The sequence below is a fragment of the Typopeltis vanoorti genome, chromosome 13 (genome assembly GCF_054136105.1).
Source record: "Typopeltis vanoorti isolate ZY-2024b chromosome 13, IOZ_Tvanoo_1.0, whole genome shotgun sequence".
Taxonomy (NCBI): domain Eukaryota; kingdom Metazoa; phylum Arthropoda; class Arachnida; order Uropygi; family Thelyphonidae; genus Typopeltis; species Typopeltis vanoorti.
In genome coordinates this window covers 66455744-66478875 of record NC_143561.1, presented here as the reverse complement: position 1 = coordinate 66478875, position 23132 = coordinate 66455744, and the positions used below count along the sequence as shown (strand labels likewise).

At 34.6% G+C, this 23132-nt stretch overlaps 1 protein-coding gene across 1 annotated transcript in view; it reads right to left on the bottom strand.

The window, feature by feature from the left end:
- Positions 1-643: 643 nt before the first annotated feature.
- Etf-QO (electron transfer flavoprotein-ubiquinone oxidoreductase) overlaps positions 644-23132 on the bottom strand; it is an 88911-nt gene continuing 66422 nt past the window's right edge. Inside the window, exons 8-10 of the mRNA XM_090402729.1 lie at positions 22263-22484; positions 14471-14692; positions 644-671 (exon numbers count right to left, since the gene is read on the bottom strand). Coding sequence (XP_090258855.1) covers positions 14529-14692; positions 22263-22484 — 386 coding nt within the window. The 3' untranslated portion in view covers positions 644-671; positions 14471-14528. The remainder of the gene's footprint in view (positions 672-14470; positions 14693-22262; positions 22485-23132) is intronic.

Below are 23132 nucleotides of genomic sequence, written 5' to 3'. Positions count from 1 at the left end.
GAGGAAGCACTTAAACAGAATGGGAGGGGAAAGGTTAGCAACTCAAGTTTTTTTTTTTTTTGCTCAGATGGCAGGGAAAAAAGACCCAAAGGAAAACCAAGAATGCAGGATAGACTGATACAGTAAAAAGTGCCATATAAGATATGATAATATTGGAGTCTTAATAGATAACAGATTAATTTGGATGATAATTATTGATTGGAAGTTAGTACTACATGAAAAAGTTACACCATTACTATCATAATATCCTATATACGCTCTGAGAGTACATATCAGGAATTTGCATTGCAAAAGGCCCCTCCCCCATTGAGGGGGGGGGGCTCTTGTAATTATACTCTATTTTGTTATATCAGTCAGTTTTGCATACATGAATACATTAGAAAAAATATTTTCAGTATAACTTATGCATTTATCTAATATAAATTTCCAAGATTCAGCAGCATATAAAATAATTCTTTACACTAATAATACGTTTTAGCTACTTTAACATCTGTTGTTGTTAGGAAGATATATATACATACAACCGTATCTCGGAATAATTCCAAACCATCCACTGTAATAATGATTAGAGTGCCAAATCAGTATCACTAGTCAAATAAATGAGCACATTTTGGAAATATCCATACCAGTAAATATCAGAAAAGTATGCTGTCCACTTCAGTTTTCATTACCTAAGTTCCATAAAAACAACAGAAAACAAATTAACTACTATGTTACAGATATTTAATCAATAATAGGCTTCCTTATTTGCAAACAGGTTTTATTCATTATAAAAATTTTTACAACTCATAAAAATCAACATGCTTGCTTTAGTTTACTGTAATATAGAGAAAAAAAAGAATGCCAAATTTCTTTTAATAGAACATTTCTAGTTCGAGTATAAAGTAATGCAAATTTCATCATTTTTTAAACTAAAGAATTTAACTTAAAGTGAGAGTAAGCAGTTAAACATGTCAAAGTTCAGCAGGGATAACAACACAGCCACATGGAGAACAGATTTTCCTTAAAGAATAAAACAATTACTTTACTAGTGAACAATTCTTAACTCTATCCACATCAAAAATCAGTCAACATGCTTTTTTCACATTTAGAATGAAGTCCCTAAGAGTTCCCTAAAAATCCCTTGACTTAGAGCAGAAGAGTAATTAAGTTGGTTAATCATGATTAACTGATTCATAAAGATATTTGGTTGTTGAGTGCATTTATTATAAAATATGCAAGATTATTAATGAAATATACTGAATTGGTACTGGTAATTCTCTTCTAAATCTTAGAACCCATTCAGCAGTTACTCAGTACTTTTTTGCATTTCAACTCCAACTTCACAGGACATATTCTTCTTTACCCCCCCCCATTCTTTGGAAAAGCTTCTCTACTTAGGTTATATACACTTCATGAAATACATATTATTCTTCAAAGTCAATGTTAACATTATTTTCTTCTCCCCTCCCACAGCTTTCGATTCAGCCACAGTACCAGGATCTAAACAGTGAACTAACTTTTGTGATGAAATTAGAATTAATATAAAAAATCACTTAACAAAGTGTCTTTTAATAGTAATTTATTACTGCTTAAGTAAGGCCATTAATAGATAAATCAACAGTGTGTAGTCTTATCAAGCAATGAAACGTTGATATGCAACAAAATAAAATTCCAGTTATTAGTCAAATTTATATATATATTTTTAATCCCCCCCCCCCCCTTAGACTTACAGCACAACAGCAGTACCACAGACAAATGGTTAAGGAAAAAGGAGTCTATTAACAAGTTTCTTGAAATGATAAGAATTTTCATTGGGGAAAAACAGTATGGGGAAGATGTTCCAAAGAAAAGAGATAGATGGAATGAAAGAAGATGAGACGGTTTGATATGTTTGGAGATAAACTATGTATGGATGTACACAGAAAGTATCTTAAAAAATTGCAGAAACAGAACATCTACAAGAAAATGATGACTCATGGAACCTCTGAGAGAAGAGTCACTTATTTGACAGCTTGCCCTCTTCTGTACAAAATAATTCTTAGGGAAGTTTTGGATGGATGCACCATCCCAAATGTGAGAACAATATTCTAAAATCAACTGGATTTGAGATTTTTAAGTGTTAGGAGTTGAGCATGGGCAATAGGAGAAAGGATGAGTTCATGGTGTGTTGAATGAAAAAGACAAAGGTTGAGATTGCAGGATGTTAACATCAGTAGAGAAGGGAATCTGAACATATCAAACGTAAGAGGGAGTGAAGTAGGATCTCTCTTTGGGTCATTTTAGAGAACCATGTCATGGATTTGCAGTGGAGTGAGGAAAAAAGGCCCTCAACATTTCAGTAAAGATTATTTCAGGTGTTTGGATCAGAAGAGTGAGAAAAGTAATTGGACCATGGAGGGAGGAGTAAAACTTGCTGAAGTTAGATTGGAGGAAATTGATGTCAATAAGGTTACAGTCAGAAGGGCCAAGAGGAGAGTGGATATCTGCATTCAGGATATTTAAGACAGCAAGCTTGTTAAGAAAGTGTCCAGGATGTTGGATGAATGATGATCTGGTATTCTGGTTTGTAGTTAAGCTACAAACCAGAATACCAAATAATGACTGATGGCAAAGCAGCTTCCCTTCCAGTCTGATCTGTGAAATTAAAGAAGGGAAGCCAGTTTGTTACAAAAGTCTCCTCAAAAGATAATCTCACAGTTGTTAATTAGACTGTATGAAATCAACTTTTGCTGAGCAATACTCAATTAAAAGGAACTGTATTAATTAATTTTTTCATACTGCTATGACCTTTTTTTAGTCTTACAAAATGCCCACAATTTACTGCCAGTTGGCTGAGTGATAGTATTCAGTCTCCAACTAACAGGTGGTGGATTTTAATCCCATTGAGGCATGGATATGTTTTTCTGGTATGAACCAACCTCACTTATTCGAGGACCAAAGAGGCTTAAAAAAAGTAGTACCATATTTGGTCTCTACCCAGAGTACTAATTGTATTGTTGATTTGTAATATTTCTGTTGAGGAGATAATCATTAAGAAAAAAAATGAACTAGTTGCACTTACAAAATCTAAGAAAAATAAAAATATAAGCAGCTTTTTCCATATGATCCAAAAAACAGAAAAGTAGTCTAATACATTATCCTCTACCCTAACTATCAGTCTCCTAAGATTATCCTGCAGATTACTACATCTTTAACTACTGCTCTTCTCAGTTTAGCATCATCATTAAACAATTGGATATTCCCATGTTGTAAATGTCTTTAGGTAGTAGGTGAGTTTCATCACCTAGTGTGAAACTATTACCCTTCTTATTTGAAGACCAGTAGTGGTTTGAAAAACATTCCAGATTTGATCTCTAGAACAAAAATTAGATTATCTAACCCAGTGGTCGCCAAAGTGGTTGATATCGACCCCCAGGGGTCGATATAACATTGTTAAGGGTCGATAGAAAAATATAAGACATTATTGTACAGTTAACATTTAATTTGGTTAACTTGGATTACCTCCATCCTGAATGACAATGCAATTAAGAGTGAATCATGGGAACAGTGACATGAATAGGACCTGTAAGATGGAGCAAGGTCATGAATCAAGTAGGCCAAAATTACGTATTTACCAATAAACGGATGTTGGTGGTTCCTGCCAGGCCAACGTGGCAGGAGCGAGATTGCAACACATGCACGGTTCTTATTTACTTACACGTATTCAATCCCAGTCTCATTTTTGCGCATCGACAAAAATGAGATTGACAAAAAAGATGTTTATGTGAGCATTAATGTTCTAAAATTCATCAACATACATATTATAATTCAATCGTTATTCATTCATGAACTAAACTTCTCTATGTTGAAGAGTTGAGCAGGAGTGGTAGTAATACCAGCGATATTAATACCAGTAGTTTATTAATATCACTAGTAATACCAGTGATATTAATAGTAATAGTAATATAATAATATACACTATATTATACATACAATAAACACTGTAACTATAAAATAAACAATCTAAAAACTCACATAAACATCTTTTTTGCTTGTCCTATTATAATTACATAATAGTAAAATAGGGGTGCTTAAGGGTCAAAGCTGTATAACTGAGAGGAGACCTCCACATAGCCTTTAAAGGAATGCGGAGAACCGACCAGGGCTTCTGACCTAATGTCCAATCCTCACCTTCTCGTGGTGCACCCTGTTGGGTATCTACTTTGATACTGAACGAACGAGGATGGGCTGGCAATTTGGGATTTAGCCGACCAAATTGTATTCTTATTGGTTAAACCAAAATAAAAAAATGATGGTACAACATGACAAAATTTCATGCCGGCTGGGGCGTCGCCCGGTTAAACAAGGCCCCCGTTGTTTTCGCCAGGGAACCAGGGCGAACAGCGAAAAGTCAGCTACTGGAACAAATCTGAAAACAAACCCCAACTCAACATCACCAGAGTTAAAGATCGGTACTATCAACGTAAGAAGGCTGAATGGCAAAGAAATGGAGCTAGCTGAGGAATTAGATAAGTACCAGATCGACATAATAGGGATGACTGAAACAAAAAAGACCAAAACTGGTGAGATCTTTCTGAGCAATAAATACAAAATGTTATATTCAGGCAATGACAATCAAGGAAAAGAAGGAGTAGCCATAGTATTCAACACAAAATACGAGGCTAATCTTCTTGAATGGCAGTCAGTCTCAAGTAGAGTAATGTGGGCAAATATGAGAATGGGGAACTGGACAATGAGACTTATTTGTGCCTATGGTCCCACAGAAGGCTCTACTAAGGTAGAAGTGGAGGAATTTTTTGAGGCTTTAGAAAAAGCAACTGACACAATGAAAAAGGAAAAGTTGGTCCTTGTTGGGGATCTAAATAACAGAGTAGGAAATGATTGTGAGACATACAAAAATATTTTGGGAAAATTTGGAGAAAAGAGCAAAGCTAATAATAATGGCAAATATCTGTTGGATTTCTGCTCAGGACATGGCCTGGTTATTACTAACACCATGTTCCAACATAAAAATGTGCACAAATTCACATGGAGAGAAGAGGCTAGGAATAAGAAAAGTCTCATTGACTATGTTATTGTTGATAGTGATGTGTTTTCCCTGGTGCAGGACACCAGAGTGTACAGAGGATTTGAAATTGGAAGTGATCACTATTTAGTCTTGAGCAGGATAAAATTGAATTTCATATTGAAAAGAATAACATGTAAGAAAGTTTTAAAGCGAATAAAAGTTGAGCAGCTCTCAGATGTAAACTGTAGACTAAAATACAGAAAGATTATTGAAAAGAAAATGAAAGAGTTTGAGAACAGGAATCAAACCTTGGAGATTCAGTGGCAAACTCTGAAGAAAACATTGATTGATTCTGCCAGAGAGGCATGTGGTGAGGTTGTGTGCAAGGATAAAAAAATTAGAACTCCATGATGGACATAGGAAGTTAAAGAGGCAGTGAAGGAAAAGAAGAAAGCATATCAAAAGTTCCTGGCAAATAAGTCAGCTTTTACTCTTACAGAATACAGAGACAAATGTAAGAAAGCTAAACAGTGTGTAAAACTAGCTAAACAAAAGTCATGGGAGGACTTTGGCAAGAATATAGAAAATAAATATCAAGAAGGTGGCAAAATATTCTGGAGGTTGTTGAAGAAGCTTAGGAATGGAGGAAAGAGTGCTGTAAAAGGAGTTAAAGATGATAAAGGTGACATAAAAACAGGAGAAAAAGATATCCTTGAAGTATGGAGTAATTACTTTGAAAGACTGCTAAATGAAACAAGCAGTGATGACAGCACAGTGATAAAAAACACTGACCAGGCATGCAGTCAGGAATACATATCCATACTTGAAGTAGAAAAAGCCATCAAAGGCTTGAAATGTGGAAAGGCAGCAGGAGTAGATGATATTCGACCAGAAATGCTGAAGTATGGTGGTATAAAAGTCTTACAGTGGCTGCACTGCATAGTTCAGAAAGCCTGGACAGAGGGACGAATTCCCGATGATTGGAGTAGAGCTCTCATAGTACCCATATATAAAAAGGGAAATAAAACTGAATGTGAGAATTATAGAGGTATTTCCCTACTGAGTGTTCCTGGCAAGATCTATGCAAGTATACTTGAGAAACGGTTGAGAAGAATTGTGGAAGAAAATCTTGGTGAAGAACAAGCTGGATTCAGGCCAAATAGAGGCTGTCAGGATCAAATCTTCACTTTACAACAAATAGTCGAGAAAGCATGGGAATACAACAAAGATCTGTATTTAAGTTTTGTCGATTTGGAAAAGGCATATGACAAGGTGCCAAGAGAGAAGCTATTCAATACGCTGCAGTTATATGGTGTCAATGGGGCATTATATGAAGCAATACTTAGTCTTTATTTGAGGTGTAAGTCAGCAGTTAGAATTGAAGGAAGTACAGGAAGATGGTTTAATGTTAAATCTGGTGTGAGACAAGGATGTACATTATCCCCTCTGTTATTCATTATCTATATGGATCACATTATGAAGGAATGTGGTATTAAATCTGATATCAAAATTGGAGATGTTAATGTCAGCTCTTTGCTTTATGCGGATGATGTTATACTTCTAAATAAATCCACCACAAGTCTGCAAGATTCTCTGACTAAATTGAATAACTGTTGTAATAGATATGGTATGAAGGTCAGCAATAAAAAGACAAAGACAATGAAAATAGGCAGAATCATTGAAAATGTCAACTGTGTTGTGAATGGAGAACCTGTGGAACAAGTAAAACATTTCAGCTACTTAGGCACGATTTTTACTGAAGATGGTAAATTAAATATAGAAATAGGCAACAGAATCAGCAAAGCTGGTATGGTGGGAAGTCAATTGAATAAATTCATATGGAATAAGAAAGAAATTAGTCGGAACACTAAATTAGCTGTATACAAGACAGTGTTCAAACCAGTTTTAACTTATGGATCTGAGAGCTGGGTCAAAAGTAAAACACTTGACCAAAGACTAGAGACCGCAGATATGAGAGTCCTGAGAAAGATTAGAGGCGTGAACAGATGGCATCAATGGCAATATCATATTAAAAATGAGGATATTAGGAAAGAACTTGACATTGTCAGCATCCAGAAATGCGTTAGCAGAGCTAATCTCAGGTGGTATGGTCACTTAAATAGAATGGGAGAGGAAAGATTAGCAAAAAGTGTTCTCTGCCAGGTTGGCAGGAAAACGACCCAGAGGAAGACCAAGATATAGGTGGATTGATACGGTACAAAGTGCCTTAGACGATAGAAATATAAGATCTGAAAATGTTGGAGTCTTGACAACTAACAGACTGATTTGGAGGAAAATTGTGGATAGGAAGTTAGTAATGATGTAATTTTTTTCATGTAGTACTGTCATATCCTGTACACCCCTTGAGGGTACATGGCAGGAATTTGATGATGATAAAATAGAGGGGGGGGGGTCGATAAAAAGTCAAGAAACTCTTGAAGGGTTCAACTGGTCAAAGAAGTTTGGCGACCCCCTGATCTAACCTGTAGCCTACCTTGCAGTATTAATTCTAATGTACTATAGATTAGCAGTCTTACAAACATGAGATTAACAAAAATCTCAAAATTTATATTAATAAAATTTCATTAATAAAAATCCTCCACTTTGATGCCTATCCAAAGAAAACCCAAAATCGTCCGTGAGATTGACTGAAGATGAATTGGGGATTCCAAAATCAGCTGTGCACAACATTTTGACCGAGAGTTTGGACCTTCATAAATTTAATCTGCGATATTCCCCAAAAGTTGACCAATGACCAAAAAATGTATTGAATTGAACACTGCAAGGACCTCATTAAAACCGCTCATAAGGAATCCAACTTCCTTGAAATGATCCTTACTGGTGACGAAACGTGGTGTTTTGAGTATGAGCCCGAAACAAAGCACCAGAGTGCTGAGTGCAGACACCGGAAGAGGGGCATCCGAAAAAAAAGTCACTCGAAAAGAAGTCAAAAGTAATGACAATGCCGATTTGTTTCTACGATTCCAAGGGCATTATCCACAAAGAATTCGTTCCACCTGGCCAAACAGTCAATATGAGTTTTTTTATCTCGAAGTTTTGAAGCGATTGATAATGAGAATTCGTCACATACGGCATGAATATCGTGACCACCGACTGTTCGTCAAAATGCACTGTCACTCTTGGCACTATAACTCGGCTTCTAACGAAACAAACGTCATAAACAGTTGACACAAAACACCAATGAAGGTTGCTGCTTTCGACAACAAAAAGATACAACAGGTGGCACTACCTGTTTCTTCTATTTTCGAAAAGTTCAGTCTCTTTTTGGACAGAGGGTGTAGAAAGTGAGTAAATTACTAAGACAAGACCCCCCCCCCCCCACCCAAAAAAAACCATATTGCCTTTCTTCATAACATACCATATTCCTATCCACCATTCCTGAATTCTGCCTATAACCAATTTTTCAAATACTTTAACCATCACACCTGAGACACTAGTCTATAATTTGCTGCTTCTATTTTGGAGCCTCCTTTAAATAACAGGACTATTTTGCCCTCTTTCCATTCTTTTGGGAGTCTGACAGTGCTGAGATAAACAGCCTAATTTGTCTACTTTCATTTCCTTTGCACTTTCCTGTATACAGTAAGGGGGGGGGGAGTGATATCTCATCTAATCCCATGGCTGAACTTACACCAAGATTTTTTTAATATCCTAAACACCTTCACAGTTCGTGTACTTTTTATTCTCATATTGATCCCTGTTGCATTTCCTGGATGATACCCACTTTCAAAGCGACTGTTCAGTACTGCATCTATATCATCTGCTTCTGTTGACTCCCTCCTTATCATTAGTGTTCATTAAGGTAATCCTTCATACTCATTCATTTTATAACCACATAATAAAATAATTCTTTGATATTTTCTTTGGCCTGCTCATCTAATTTCCCATCATAATCTGATTTTGCCTTCTTCATCCTGCTGGTACTCTTCATGCTTGTGCTTTATACTGTTTGAGCCTCCTTCCCAATAACTTTTCTTTTTTTTTTTTTTTGCAGCTTCTGCTGAATGATGCTACTCATCCATTTATCACCCACCTGACCTTGAGTATGAAATTTTAGAATACTTTTCTTCAATACCCATTAAATCTAATCCTACAGCCATCCTTCCCTTGTAGTTCTTACTCTAAATTGAAAATAAACTCTTTAATTATATAATAATATGGTCTCAATACCAGAAACTTCCCACAGAACTGCTAAACTACAGAAACTTATGTTTGCAGTTGTCAAAACAGTTTAATTAGAATTAAATAAAAAAGACTCACTTCAAATTTCTTTCTATTAATATGGAAGTTGAATCTTGATGTGAGAAGAAAATATTGAACTTTATGACTAAGTTTTTATGCAGTTGAAAAACTGTATTTATGTTTACAACAAGCAATTATTTTACTTTAGTTTAATTTAGTTTATTTTGCCATGGCAAAATATGGCAGTGAAATATACCATAAGGAAAAGACTTTTTTTTTTTAAAGTCAGAAAGCAGGATAAGATCATTAAGAGGGAAGCAAATGCTTTATGAAATTAATGGATGCTAAACTGAAATTGTGGGGAAAAAATAAACTTGACTATATTGAAACCAGCCTGAGTGTGCAAGCCCACCAAAGTGAATTTTTTTAGTAAATTTCACTGTCTTCCAGCATTTCTTTTACCTATTTCTAATTTTGTCCAACCTATTTCTACAACCTATGTAGAAATAGGTTGGACAAAATTAACAATAAAGCAAGTACATAGCCTTTTGACTGTGAATATGTTCAAGCACTTCCACAGAGATTGTGGAATGGCATTGCCTACAGCACAGAGAAAAAAATGACATGCAATCCAGCATAGGCAGTGCAAGCCAACAAGAGAAGTTACTTACAGACTTATTTCATACCAATAGCACAAATATGAACAAAAACATGTTTCAAGTATTACTGACTTCCAGCATGGAAAATATAAACAAAAAATTCCAAAACTACAAAAAGTATTTAAAATTTAATAATGATAATTCAGTCCCAAAGAGGTGGAAAGAGGGGAAAATAGTTCCACTGCATAAAGGAGGATCCAAGACTATGTTGCAAATTACTGACCGATCAGCATATCAGGAGTTGTTGTCAAGGTCTTGGAGAAAGTAGTCAAGAGAAAAATACAAGAATGGATTGATGAAAATGAGATACTGTATGGAGGACAGCATAGTTTTGGGAAGGGTAGATCATGCCTCAGTAACTTGCTCAGGTTTTATAACACAGTGACAGCTGAACTGGATAAGAGGTAATGCATTTACAGTGATACTGCTGGACCTGGAGTTCTAATCTGTAAACTGCAACATATGGGAATGGATAGGAGGGTGGTTGATGGAGAGATATCAGAGAGTAGTTTACTCATGAGTAGAGTCCAAAAGATGGCCTGTGACTAGTGGTGTGCCGCAGGGTTCTGTTCTTGGACCACTGCTGTTTAATTTGTTCATTAATGATATAGGAAAGGATCTGAGAGGAACGGTTCATTTGTTCGCTGACGATGCAAAGTTGGATAGGGCAATAGTGAATGCAGAAGATGTCAAAATTTTGCAGGATGATTTGGATAGATTGGAGGTCTGGGCTAAGGAGAATGGATGTCAATTTAATGTGGCAAAATGTAAGGTTATGCATTTTGGAGTGAAAAGATTAACAGCAGTATATCACATTGGTGGAACTGTACTCCAAGAGATTGATGAGGCCAGGGACTTGGGAGTGTTAGTGGATAGGAAGTTGAAGTTTAGGGGGCACATTGCAAAAGTGGCTAAATCAGCTCATCAAATCACTTGGATGCTGAAGAATACTTTGACAAGCAGAGACGACCAAGTTATTGTATCAAGGAATTGATACAATAACTTGCTTTGGAATTGATAAAATACAATTTCTTGATAAGATCCCACCTGGACTACTGTGCCCAGATTTCTTCTTGATAGGGAGGAGGTTGAAAGGATCCAAGGCGAGTGACCAAGATGATAGCAGGTCTATGGAATGAACCTTATCAGAACAGGTTGAAGATTTGTGGGTTGCAAAAATTGGTTGATAGGTGGAAAAGGGGAGATATGATTGAGACATCAAATTGCTGAAGGGTTTCTATAGGATTAATTCAGAGGATATTTTTGAGAACAGGACTGGTGGTGGGAGGACTAGGGGACATCCATGGAAGCTGGGCAAGAGTGTGGTTAGCAAGGGTGTTAGAGCTAGGTTTTTTACTTTTAGAGTGGTGAATGAGTGGAATAAGCTGCCAGAGTCTGTTGTGGGTGCTATGACAGTGAATGAGTTCAAGGCAAAGTATGATAGATACTGTGTGAATGTCGAATAGTTGTGACAGACATGATGTTTAGGGCCTCCCTCGATGAGTCTAAGGACCCTTGGAGTCGCCCGTAATAATAATGTAGAAGTACCAGAACAGCTTGTGACATCACACCAGGAAATTTTTGAACTAGGAAACACAGAATTAAGAAATTAAGTAAACCTTCTAGAAACATAATAAAAACATGTTGAAAGTTTTTGTTTACTTGGTTAGACTATGACTTAATTTTATCACATAATGCAAAGCACATCCCCTTTATTGACATGTATAATGCTATGCATTGTGGCATAGCATCATATATGCCAAAAAAAAATGTGTGCTTTTGAATTATGGGATACTAAAGCAATTGACATGAAGTCATTAGCCTCTAGATATGAGTAGCCTAGTTGTAAAGATACTTCATGTGCAAACTTTGTTTGCTTACACTTGGATAAAGGATTAAATCAAAAATGTAATTTCTTGGCATCTTTAATTCATAATACACAGATGAGGAGAACAAGAATTTTCAATAAAGGGAATCCTAAGTGACAAAGCAGAAGATTTGACCACCTTAATACAAATGACAAGTACCAGTGTAGGAATTCCCATAACCACAAAGGTTAATCACTTCAGTCAGAACTGCAAGTAATACATAAACATCAGCTCCAATAATTGCAAATCTGTAAAGCATCTTACACACAGTTACAGTTATCCATCACAATCTGCTCTTAGAGAAAAATATAAATATGGTATTGGAAGTGTTGTGGTTTAAATTGTATATAACTAACAAAAATCCATTCATTAACTTTGGCAGAGGCAACAGCAAAATAAAAAATATGGCATACTGCAAGGATCAGTACAGCATCACTTGCTGTCCTTGATAAGAATCCAAAACAATAAGATCAATGCTCATTTCCTATCCAGTAATACTCCACTGAAGAACTATACACCAGACAACTTGCCATTATGGAAACTTTACCTTGACTGCTGTTTACTACATGTCAGGAACAACATTAAAATTTTCCCCATATATATGATGTGGATTATAATCTATGCTGGAACTTGTTAGTAGTTCCCAAAAACAACAGAGAGAGAGATTCCCAAATCTTTTCATCATTACAGCTACAAACAGCTATAATAAATTACCAGCAATATAAAATCTATATCTATATAAAATAATACTAGTTGTGGTGGGCGGTAAATGGCGTTGATGGAGATGATTCATAGTAGAGGTTCGGTGTAGTGGTTGAGACAGTTGTAGGTGTCCTCCTGCGATGAGTCTTCGGACTCCTTGGAGGTGTCACGAATAATAATAATAATAATAATCTTCAAACTATAATACATATTAAAAAAAAAATTTAAAGAACTACATTGTGAAATAAATTTACTTTGAAGTATATATTAAATACACAAAATAAAAAGCCTTAGCAGATGAAATAATAACCATTTACCTAAAATTATACAGAATCTAATGTATAAATTGTTTATATAATCTAATTATGTATGCAATAATTTATGCAATCTAATAATCATATTGCTATAGACAGTTACACTGTGTACACTATCCTCAATGCATTGTCTTTGGAATTTTTTGTTTATTCTTATAAATTTCATCTTATTTTGCATCACCCTATATTAATAAGACATATTTTGTATTGTTCTATACATTATATGTACTATGTGCTAATGTTAATAAATTTAAATAAAAAAACACTATATGTATCAAATTGTATATGTTTCAAACAGACATTAAAAGAGAAATGTTCTGCATATCTGAAATATGACAACATTTCTCTTTTAATGTCTTCTTAAAATATTTGATTCCGTTCTGTTTGATTCTTAGGAATACAGCATAATAATTTTATAGTTCAATTTTTTTCCCCTTCTGGAAACTCCATCCTTGAGCTTCTTAAAAACAGCTGCTCTATATCAAACTTCCTATTCAGAAATATGAATAAGAGAAAGAGCATGAGTGAAATACTGAATTCTAGCATTGGTGAGGGGAAAAAAAAAAAAAAAAAAAAAAAAAAAGATGCCATTTATCACAACCTGGATCAGTTCAATTGGATTACAAATGGCAGATTATAGGGATGGTAAGTGAGTTATGCAGGCATGATCTTTGCATACTTGCACTACTTCCTGCATGGTGAAAAGACATGGCAGAAAAAAAGGAAAGCAAAATCATTGCTTGTTGTGAACAAAGCTACAGATGTGTAAAAAGTCAAGATTTCTTGACTTCTCGATGTCCAAGTTTTTAACATCCAAAAATAAAAAGAAATTTAAGGTAAATCCTTTTTACTCTCTTAATATCAATAAATATTGTAATCAAACAGTTTTATGAGACTTTATCAAGTATATAGGGTTTTTAAATACAAATTTTACTAAAAAATACTAATTAGATATAAAACAGAATGTAAATATTTTTTCTTCTTTTTTTCCAATATTAAACAACATTGGCCATCACTAAAAAAAAAAAAAAAAAAAAACTGATGCTGATAAATAGTCGATATTTTACAACACATCTGAGATTCCTATGGTTCTCAGTTTGACAGAATCTGCCAAAAAAAAGTTATCATTACGGATGAGCTCTGAAAAATCACTGAACCAATCTAAGGCAAACAAACATGTGGATCAGTGGAGACAATTTAAACATAGATTGGATCCAATATCTGTTTTTCATAATTTAACACAATGAACTCCACAATTTCTATAGCATTATCTGTAGGTGTTTTCAATACAGGTAGTTTTTATGGGTATTCACGTGTCTTCACAGCATCATGACCTGTGCTCAGAGTTTACCCACTTTCTTCAGCTTGGGATAATATACAGTGGGCTCAAGAAAGATTTTTTCCCCCTCTCTCTCTCTCTTTTAAAGTAAAGAGTAAGGGGGGAGGGGACAAGTCTGTTCCCTCCATGCTAATAAAATGAAAAGAAAAGGAAGTGTAACACTGTACTTGATTTTGAGACAATTTTTAGCATGCCCATATCTTTTCTGTAAATTTTACCCAAGAAGGCTAGAGTTCCATAAATAAGCTTTATAGGTAGAACAAATCCTTTAACTCTAAATGTGCATTCACATTTTTACTGCTAATGTACTTATACAGTAGAAAAATTGAAAAGAAAAAAAGAAAGTTGTATACTTTGTTACCATCTTGTAGAAAACACATTTGCTTCTTTCTTACCATTAGGCTGAGTATGGCACAATTACAGTCAGAATATGCACGTTATTTGAAGCTTCGCTTACATTCCATTGTAAGCTGGTCCACCACCACCTTCAGGAGTTACCCAATTGATGTTCTGACTAGGATCCTTAATATCACAAGTTTTACAGTGAATACAATTCTGAGCATTTATTTGTAATCTCATTCCTTTACCGTCTTCAGTTGGAACATATTCATAAACACCTAAAGAAAATTAAATTTCATATAAAAAAAATCAAATGTTTGATACAGATAAATCAGAATAAAGCCAGAATGTGATATATTACATTATATTTAAACACAAAGTAAAACATTCTAATAATGGGAATAAATAGAGTTAAAAGCATGCAAAACTATATATATTACATTATTTCCTACAAAATTTAAACTTATAATAAACAAGATGGCCAATACCATCACTGACTTGAAATGGTTAGCACATACAATCATTGAACTTCTGGTTTGTCATGTATATTACAGGTTATTTTTTAAGTTTTTAATACAAAAAAATCTTTTCAAGCAATTTAGAAGTTGTACAAAGCAATTTTTTCTTTCCTTTCAAGGATGTTCAGGTATGTCTCTATATTAATATTTCTTTCAAATAAAAAATAATAATATTAATAAAAGTTAAGTAAATTTTTAAGATTTAGTAGTTTTAACAAGAGCAGCTCATTATAAAGTAAGTTTTTGCTACAATAAATAGAGTTATGGCTTAAAAGAAATGGTTACACAAGCCCTTATTCAGAAATGTTAAACTATTTTAACCCTTACAATTAACTTATTCCATTTTTTTTTCAAATAACTGTCAATGTGCTATGAATATTAATAAAAATATCATGTACTAAAAAATCAGTAGTGCAGAGAACTATGCAATGAATTTTTTTTTTTGTTTGTCTGTTTGTTCCAGATAGGACAACAATCTCATATAATAGAGATTCTTTAGAAGTCTGGAGAGTGGCTGCTCTCTTGGATCTCCAAATGAGGAAATGAAATCATTGAATATATTCACAAAATATACAGCTGGTTGTTGCTATAGGCCAGGTGGTTCTACAGATGATCTGGAAGACATGCATTAGCAAATTAGTACAGTTGAGTGCAGGGGTCAAGTGATTATTATGGAGGACTTCAACTATGGAGATAGAGACTGGAAGGAAGAAAGATCAAATGGCAGGAAGGAAATGAAATTTATACACCTACTGAGAGATAATTACTTGAGGCAGTATGTGATGAAGGAGGACTAGGTGTGTGGTAGTACTGGACACAATTGTCAAAAGTGACCATGTGGTCTTGACTTGAGAGATTGTAAAACATGAGGAATGTTCTGTCAAAAAGGGGTCTATATGGAACTAGAAGACAGGAGATTATGGCAAACCTAGGAGAAGAAGCTTAAATCTGTTCCATAGCATAAAAAACACTGTAAGGAAGGATGTTAGTAGTGCATGGGGATAATTAAGGGGAAGCTATTGTATACCTAAGGTAAGGAGTGTTATTAAGAAAGGAGTTAGATGGATGAGTAAATCTTCTGCAGCTCATGCTTTAAGCATGAGCTGCAGAAGAAATGCTGTGGAGGGTATATAAAGAGAAAGGCAAACTCATAAACAGTGTAAGGCTCAGGCAACACAGGTCATCAGCATGGTAACGAAGGCAAAATTAGATTATGAAAAGAATCTAGCCAAGCAGACCAAAGGAAATCCCAAAGAGTTCTTTTGTTATGTGGCAAATAAGAGGAAGAATAACTATGGAAGATTAACGTTAATGAGTGATGATGGTCAAAAGGTGACAGAAGCAGATAAAATAGTCCAGTTACTGAGTGACCACTTTGCAAGGATATATCATCCAAGTGAGGTTACTGCTGCAACATATTTGACAGAGACATGTGAGAACAGAGATGGACGAATTGAAGGTTCTTAGGATTCTGCAGAATCTCAATGTAAATACAGGTGTGGGACAGGATATCAGTTCGGGTTTTGGAGAATGTACGAGGGAACTGGCAATGAATCTGACTAGGCTCTTTCATTTAAGTCTCAGCTCTGGAATAGTTCCAAGGGAGTAGAAAGAGGGCAAAACAATTCCTTTGCATAAAGGAGGTTCTAAGACTGCAGTAGCAAATTATAGGCCAATCAGTATCTCTGATGTGTTGTTAAAAATATGATACTGTATGAGGGGCAAACATGGCTTAGTAATTTACTATCTTTTGATATTTTTACTATCCATATAACCAGTATCCCATCCATCCCCAATTTGTGTAACAGAGTTCCATGTGGTATGTTCTGTCAAATGCCTTTGCAAAATCCACTAGAATCATCTGTAGCCATTTTGAAAAGGCATTTGACAGAATAAAACATGGAACTCTGTTACACAACTTAGAACAAATTGGGGGATGGAAACTGGTTATATGAATCCAATGGTGGCTGCTAATCAGATATCAGAAAGTCTTATATGGAGGGGCAGAATCAAAGCAAAAACAGGTGACTAGTGGTGTGTTGCAAGGTTTAGTGCTGGAACTGCTTAATTTGTACATAAATGATATAGGAAATAACCTGAAAGGGAATATTCAGTTTGCTAATGATGCAAATTGGGTAGAGTAATAGTTAATCGAGGCAATGTGGAGAGCATGTATGATGATTTAAATAAGTTGTCAGTATGGCCAATAGATAATGGATATCAGATTAATGTGGAGAAATGTAAAGTTATGAATTTTTGGGATAAATAGATTACAAGCTGTGATCTGATGGAACTGCACTCCAGGAAATAGATGAAGCTATTTTACTTAAATAAAAGAGCCAATAGACTTTACTTTGATGATGTAACATTATTTAAATGAAGGGGATATTAAATCCCACATTATTTCAAAGCTGAACAAGAAACTCAAAGATCGGAATCAAAGAATTTCATGCCGAATTTAGTAAACTATAAAAGTACTGGCGGATACTAACATAAGCAAAAGCACGTAGTACAAACTAGGGCAACTCGTGGCAAAGGTGAATAAAGCTCTGATCACTATTCTTAGTATTTCCCATAATGTAAAACACATCTCCTAGGAGATGTATGATGTTATACATTATGGTGGAAGGTCACTACCCAGACTGGTTTCAACCTTCATCAGTGAGTAGGTAGACCAGATTAATACTGAGGGTATAGCGAAAATAACTTATATACTTTGCTATACGAGTTGTCAAAAAAGGTGCACCCATAAATTACTTAAATAAAAGAGCCAATAGGCTTCACTTCGGTGATGTAACATTATTTAAATGAAGGGGATATTAAATCCCACATTATTTCAAAGCCGAATAAGAAACTCAAAGATCGGAATTGATCTTTGAATTTCTTATTCGGCTTTGAAACAATCTGGGATTTAATATCCCCTTCATTTAAATAAATGAACTATTTTAGTTTTTTGAGTTGCTAAAGTAGCTCATAAGATTACTTGGCTATTGAATAACACACTAAGAAGTAGAGATAAGGAAGTTATTATTCTACTTTACAAGGCCTTGATACATCCACATGTGGATTACTGTGCTCAGGTCTGGTTTCTTTCAAAGAAGTGGTGGAGAAGATTCAGAGGTAAGTTCTGTATGAGGATAGATTTGAGGGTATGTGGATTGCAGATGTTGGTTAATATGAGAAACATTTAAGTTAAAGGGTTTTATAGGGTTGATGCAGGGGAAAAGTTTCAGCACTTGGTTAGAGGAAGCCACAACAAGAGGTCATCCATGGAAGTTGAATAAAGGTGTGGTTAGTAGTAGGAGTATGAGGACTAGATTTTTTGCTTGGAGAGTTGTGAATGAGTGGAATAGATTGCCAGAGTCAGTTGTGAGTGCTTTGTCTGTTAATGGGTTCAAGGAGAGGCATGATAGATTGTGTGAATAGTTTGGGTCTCCATACAATAAGTCTTTGGACTCCATGGAGGTGACCATACAATAATAATAATGATAATACAGTGGTTCTGAAAAATGAGAAGATTCCCTAAGAGATTCGTGTATGTTTTTAATTATTTTTATGGGGAACCTATCCACAATAGGTTGGTCAACCTACAGTACACTAATACCATGGATGGGAAAGAAGGAACTTGTTCACATTTAACTTGAAAAGCTGTGGATTGCATTCCTAAGGAAACACATGTAATGAGAGACTGTGAGAAAAGCAGTGAAAGGAATGAATGAAGAGGAGGAGAAATTTGTTCTGTAGGTTTGGAATTGAACTGTGAGAGGGTGTTGATTGGCTGGTGGAGGTGTTTCAATGGATTTGACAGAGGTTGACAGATAAATTATGCCAATTCTGCTGAACAGCAGCCATAGAATTATTTACAGAAGATGCAGGCTGTAGAAATTGAATGCCTGTGTGAAAGTGATAAATGTATTAGCAAGAGAGAGAGAGAAGGGGGGGGGGGGTCATCAATCAATCTAACTGCCCTTTTCTCTATAGAATTCAGCATTTTTAAGGAGCTCTTGGGAACACCACTCCATACGTGAAAGCAATATATGAAGTAATCTTAGTAGTAGTAGTACTGGTTTATTTGATAACCAGCTTTGAAACATCCAATATAATAAATAGAATAGGAATAAAAATCCTTTACACCAGTAATCAAAAGTTTGTAAACTTGTTTAGCTTTCTACTAATGGTGTTTGCTTCTATAGCACTATGCTGCCTAAAGAAAGAAAAAAGACTGCTATACATCTGATACTAGTCAACAAGTACAGGAACCTTTTTCTAGGCCTTTCTGCAGCTGGTTCTAAAGTTAATCGACCTTTTTTTTTCTTTCAGCAAAGCTCAGTAGGATCTTGGATCCAAGAAATTCAGATTTTTAACCCCATATCTCAAAAAGACTGTAGAACCCACACAATTATTATGGACAGTAATTACAAATGTTGGAGTTTGGCAGCAGTTGCCTACCATATTCTCTTTCCCTCCCTCAAAAATCATCGATTTAGCTTGAGCTTACTATCAGTGTAGTCTGGAGAATGGTCTCAAAAAGTTAGGGCTAAATGAGCACTGCCTTCCTCTTCTGGGAGAATAAAATATGTGAAAGGATATTTTAAGTTTGTAAAGCAGAATGATTAATATATGTTTAATAATGATTAATAATGATTAATAGGCTATATCTTTTGGGAATTTTTCGAATTTCTTGATAAAAAGTTAGGAACAGATTTTTTAAAGTACATACTTTCAGAAAATAATATTAAAAAATCGATTTTTTTGATCCTCTAAATAGTACTGCCTCCTTAAAAATATCAAAAACTTACAAATTAGCAAAAAGAAAATGCCATAGAGGAAAAACCTGACGTGATAGAGAAAAATGGGTTTGATATTTGAAATCAGCGCACCCAAATTAGTAAAAAACATAAAGTCAGCAAAAATTGTGTTGGACTGTGTAATTATTATTATTATGAGACTTCAGAGAGTGGGGAACTCATTAAAGGAGGTCCACCTGCACAAGCTGCCATACCTTTCTTGAATTCATTCACGCCACCTCCACTCACAACCTCCAAAGGCAATCCATTTTAATCATGCGCCAGTCTATGAGAAAAAAATCTAGCTGTCATCTTCCTTCTTTACTGCATTCATTCTCAACTTTCATAGATGTCCTCTCTTAACCCTCCATAAAATGAGAAATTCCATCTACTGGTATCCTATATGAACCTTTCCGAAGTTTATAAGTCTCAATAACCGCTCTTTCCCTTTTTGTTAGGGTCTGCAGTCCACAAATTCTCAATATGTCTTTATAATCTGCAATTCTCAATCCCGATATCATCTTTAACACTCCTTTATATTCTCTCCACTATATCAGCATCACCACAGAAACCTGGAGACCAGATCTGCACAGTAATACAAGTGAGGTCATTTTAAGGATGTATAAAGAGGAAAAATAACTTCCTTATCCTTACATGTTAAGGTTTGTTTCAGCATTGCAATTACCCTCTAAGTTGTATTTGCAATCTTCATTATATGGCCCTTGAACTTCGACTTCCTATCTACTAAAACTCCAAGCCTGATCATTTTCTTCTTGCATCATCCCACTAATATAACATTGGCTATCTAATTACACTAAAGTGCATGACTTGACATTTACTAATAATTAACAATGAACTGATAGCCATTTTCACATGCCCACAATTCAAACCTATTCAAATCATTCTGCAAATACTGCATATCAGCCATATTTTTGATTACCTTGCCTATCTTTGCATCATCAACAAAGAGTTGTATGTCACCTATCAAATCCTTTCAGTGGTGTACCACAGGAATCAGTCACTGGTCCACTGTTATTCTATATAGAATAACATTCTATGTTATTCTAAATAGAATAACAGTGAACCAAGGACTGATCTCTGAGGGTGAGGTGCACCACCAGTCAGCTGAAATCTTGCAGACTCACATTATGCATCAGTCTTCCACGATGTATCCTGTCAAAATCCTTAGCAAAGTATTATGGTGTATCCTATCCATTCCCTTTGTCTAACTGAGCAGTAACATTAATATAAAATGCGAGCAAGTTACTGAAATATGGCCTATTGTAGTCAACCCATGCTGTTCATTGCAAAGTATAGCTTCTCTGTCAATCCATTTCTGTATACATGCTCTTTTTTTTATTAATGTTTTGAAAATCTTCACCACCTCTCCAGAGGTACTGACTGACACATCAGTCAATATCTCTGGAGAGGTGACTGATGTGTCAGTCAGTATTCACACAGATTCTCATCATTCCTCCTATCATAATCTAGTTTCCCTGACTCTCTGTGTTAGATCTCATACCAATTAATAATTTTTTTTCAGACTTCAAATGTAGGCTGTCTCTCTTATACAAATCTGTTCTTCATTCAAATATTTGCAACTATTCTTTCTATGTGGCTTATGCATCAAATTGTATGCCATCAAAGCCATTCTTAATTCATTTCTATCATATCTAGGTAATACACTATTTTCATTTCCTCACTCTTACTTCTTTCAAAATACTATATCTCATATTTCACCCTCTCTCATACTGTATTTATCATCAGACAAATCATTTGTTTCTAATAAAACTACAATCTCTTTTACTTTCGTTTTCTTCTTTTCAATTACATTCATTAAATTTTTTTATTCTCCAAACCATATAATATCCTTTTTTGTAATTGATTTTACCTATCTGATTATCTTTATGTAAAACATTACCTAATTCAATGCTTTTTTTTGTTGTTATTTCTCCTTTCGCTGTTTATCCTTCTTGTCATTCCTAAGCCTCACAATCACTTTTCAACTTTTTTTCATTTCCTTCATCGTCCATCTGATGATTTGCTTTAGGCTAGATATTTCCAAAGTTAATTTGTGCTAAACATCCTCATAAGTTTCCAAAATGTCATGATTTTGTTCACTGGGGCAAGCCACATTGTTAACAATTTCACTAGCATTCCTCTTTGTTACTGCTCTATTGTTCTTTTGAAGTTTTGACACAATTTTATAGTACTACTTTAATATTAATGGTATTCCAACCAAATATCAGGAATTATATCACATATTATAAATACATTAAAATCAGCAGTAATATTACTATAAACTAATTATTCTAAGAAAAACAAAACAGATAGAAATCAGTAATTTCATAGGAGAATTCAAAGCATTGACCTTCCATTATATAGTCTCAAATCAGACCTCATTTATAATAAAATCATTTTCATATGTAACAGAATACAATTTTACTATAAATCTTGTGTTATATTAAGTTTTAATTTAGTGCTAAGCTCATTAAGCAGAAAGCAAAATTCAATAAATTTGCATTTCAGTGAATGAAACTTGCCTGCAGGACAAAATCTTTGTTCTGGTCCATCATAGATGGAAAGATTTTGATTTACTGGAACAGTATCATCCTTTAGAGTGAGATGTGGTGGTTGATCTCCTTCGTGGTTGGTTCCTGTCAGAGCAACAGATGATAACAAATCAAATGTAATGACTCCATCAGGTTTTGGATATTCAATTGGATTACACTGTGAAGCTGGTTTCAGTTTTTTATAATCTGGTCCTATAACAAAATATGATAAGGATTTAAAAAAAACTGACAAAACAACATGATGTGTAACAAATATTCCATGTTAGCAAAAACTAATAGCTGAACTAAATTAAAAAAAGAGAAGGGAGACCATAGCTTTGAGAAATGATAACTTTAAAAAAATAAAAATAGTCACATTCTTTGATTATTAGAAGACATGCTAATTTCTTTTCAGAGGATAAGAGAGAGGCAAGAAATATGAACGCTGTACCTGTACAAGGTACAGTGCTCAGGTTTTTTTTCAAATGCACAAGGAACTTTTGAAAAGAAATCCAATCCAATGATACTGTCCCAATCACAATTACATATTTTATCTCTATTACTTGGGGGGGGGGAGTATTCTTTATTTATAGATATGATATATGATTGGGAAAGTATTCTTTCTGAAATATTTTAATTCATAAAAGGCATTAATAAGAATAAAAATGCACCGAGTATTATAAAAATGAAAAACAAACAGACAGAAATCAGTAATTTCTGATTACTTCAGATTTCTTGCCAAACTCACAGTTTTATTTATCTAAAGGATTATAAAATCAAAATATGTTACATCACATCATATTAAAGATCACTCTATTATAAAGTATTACAATAAATACTTTTTTTTACTAGGTTAATTTA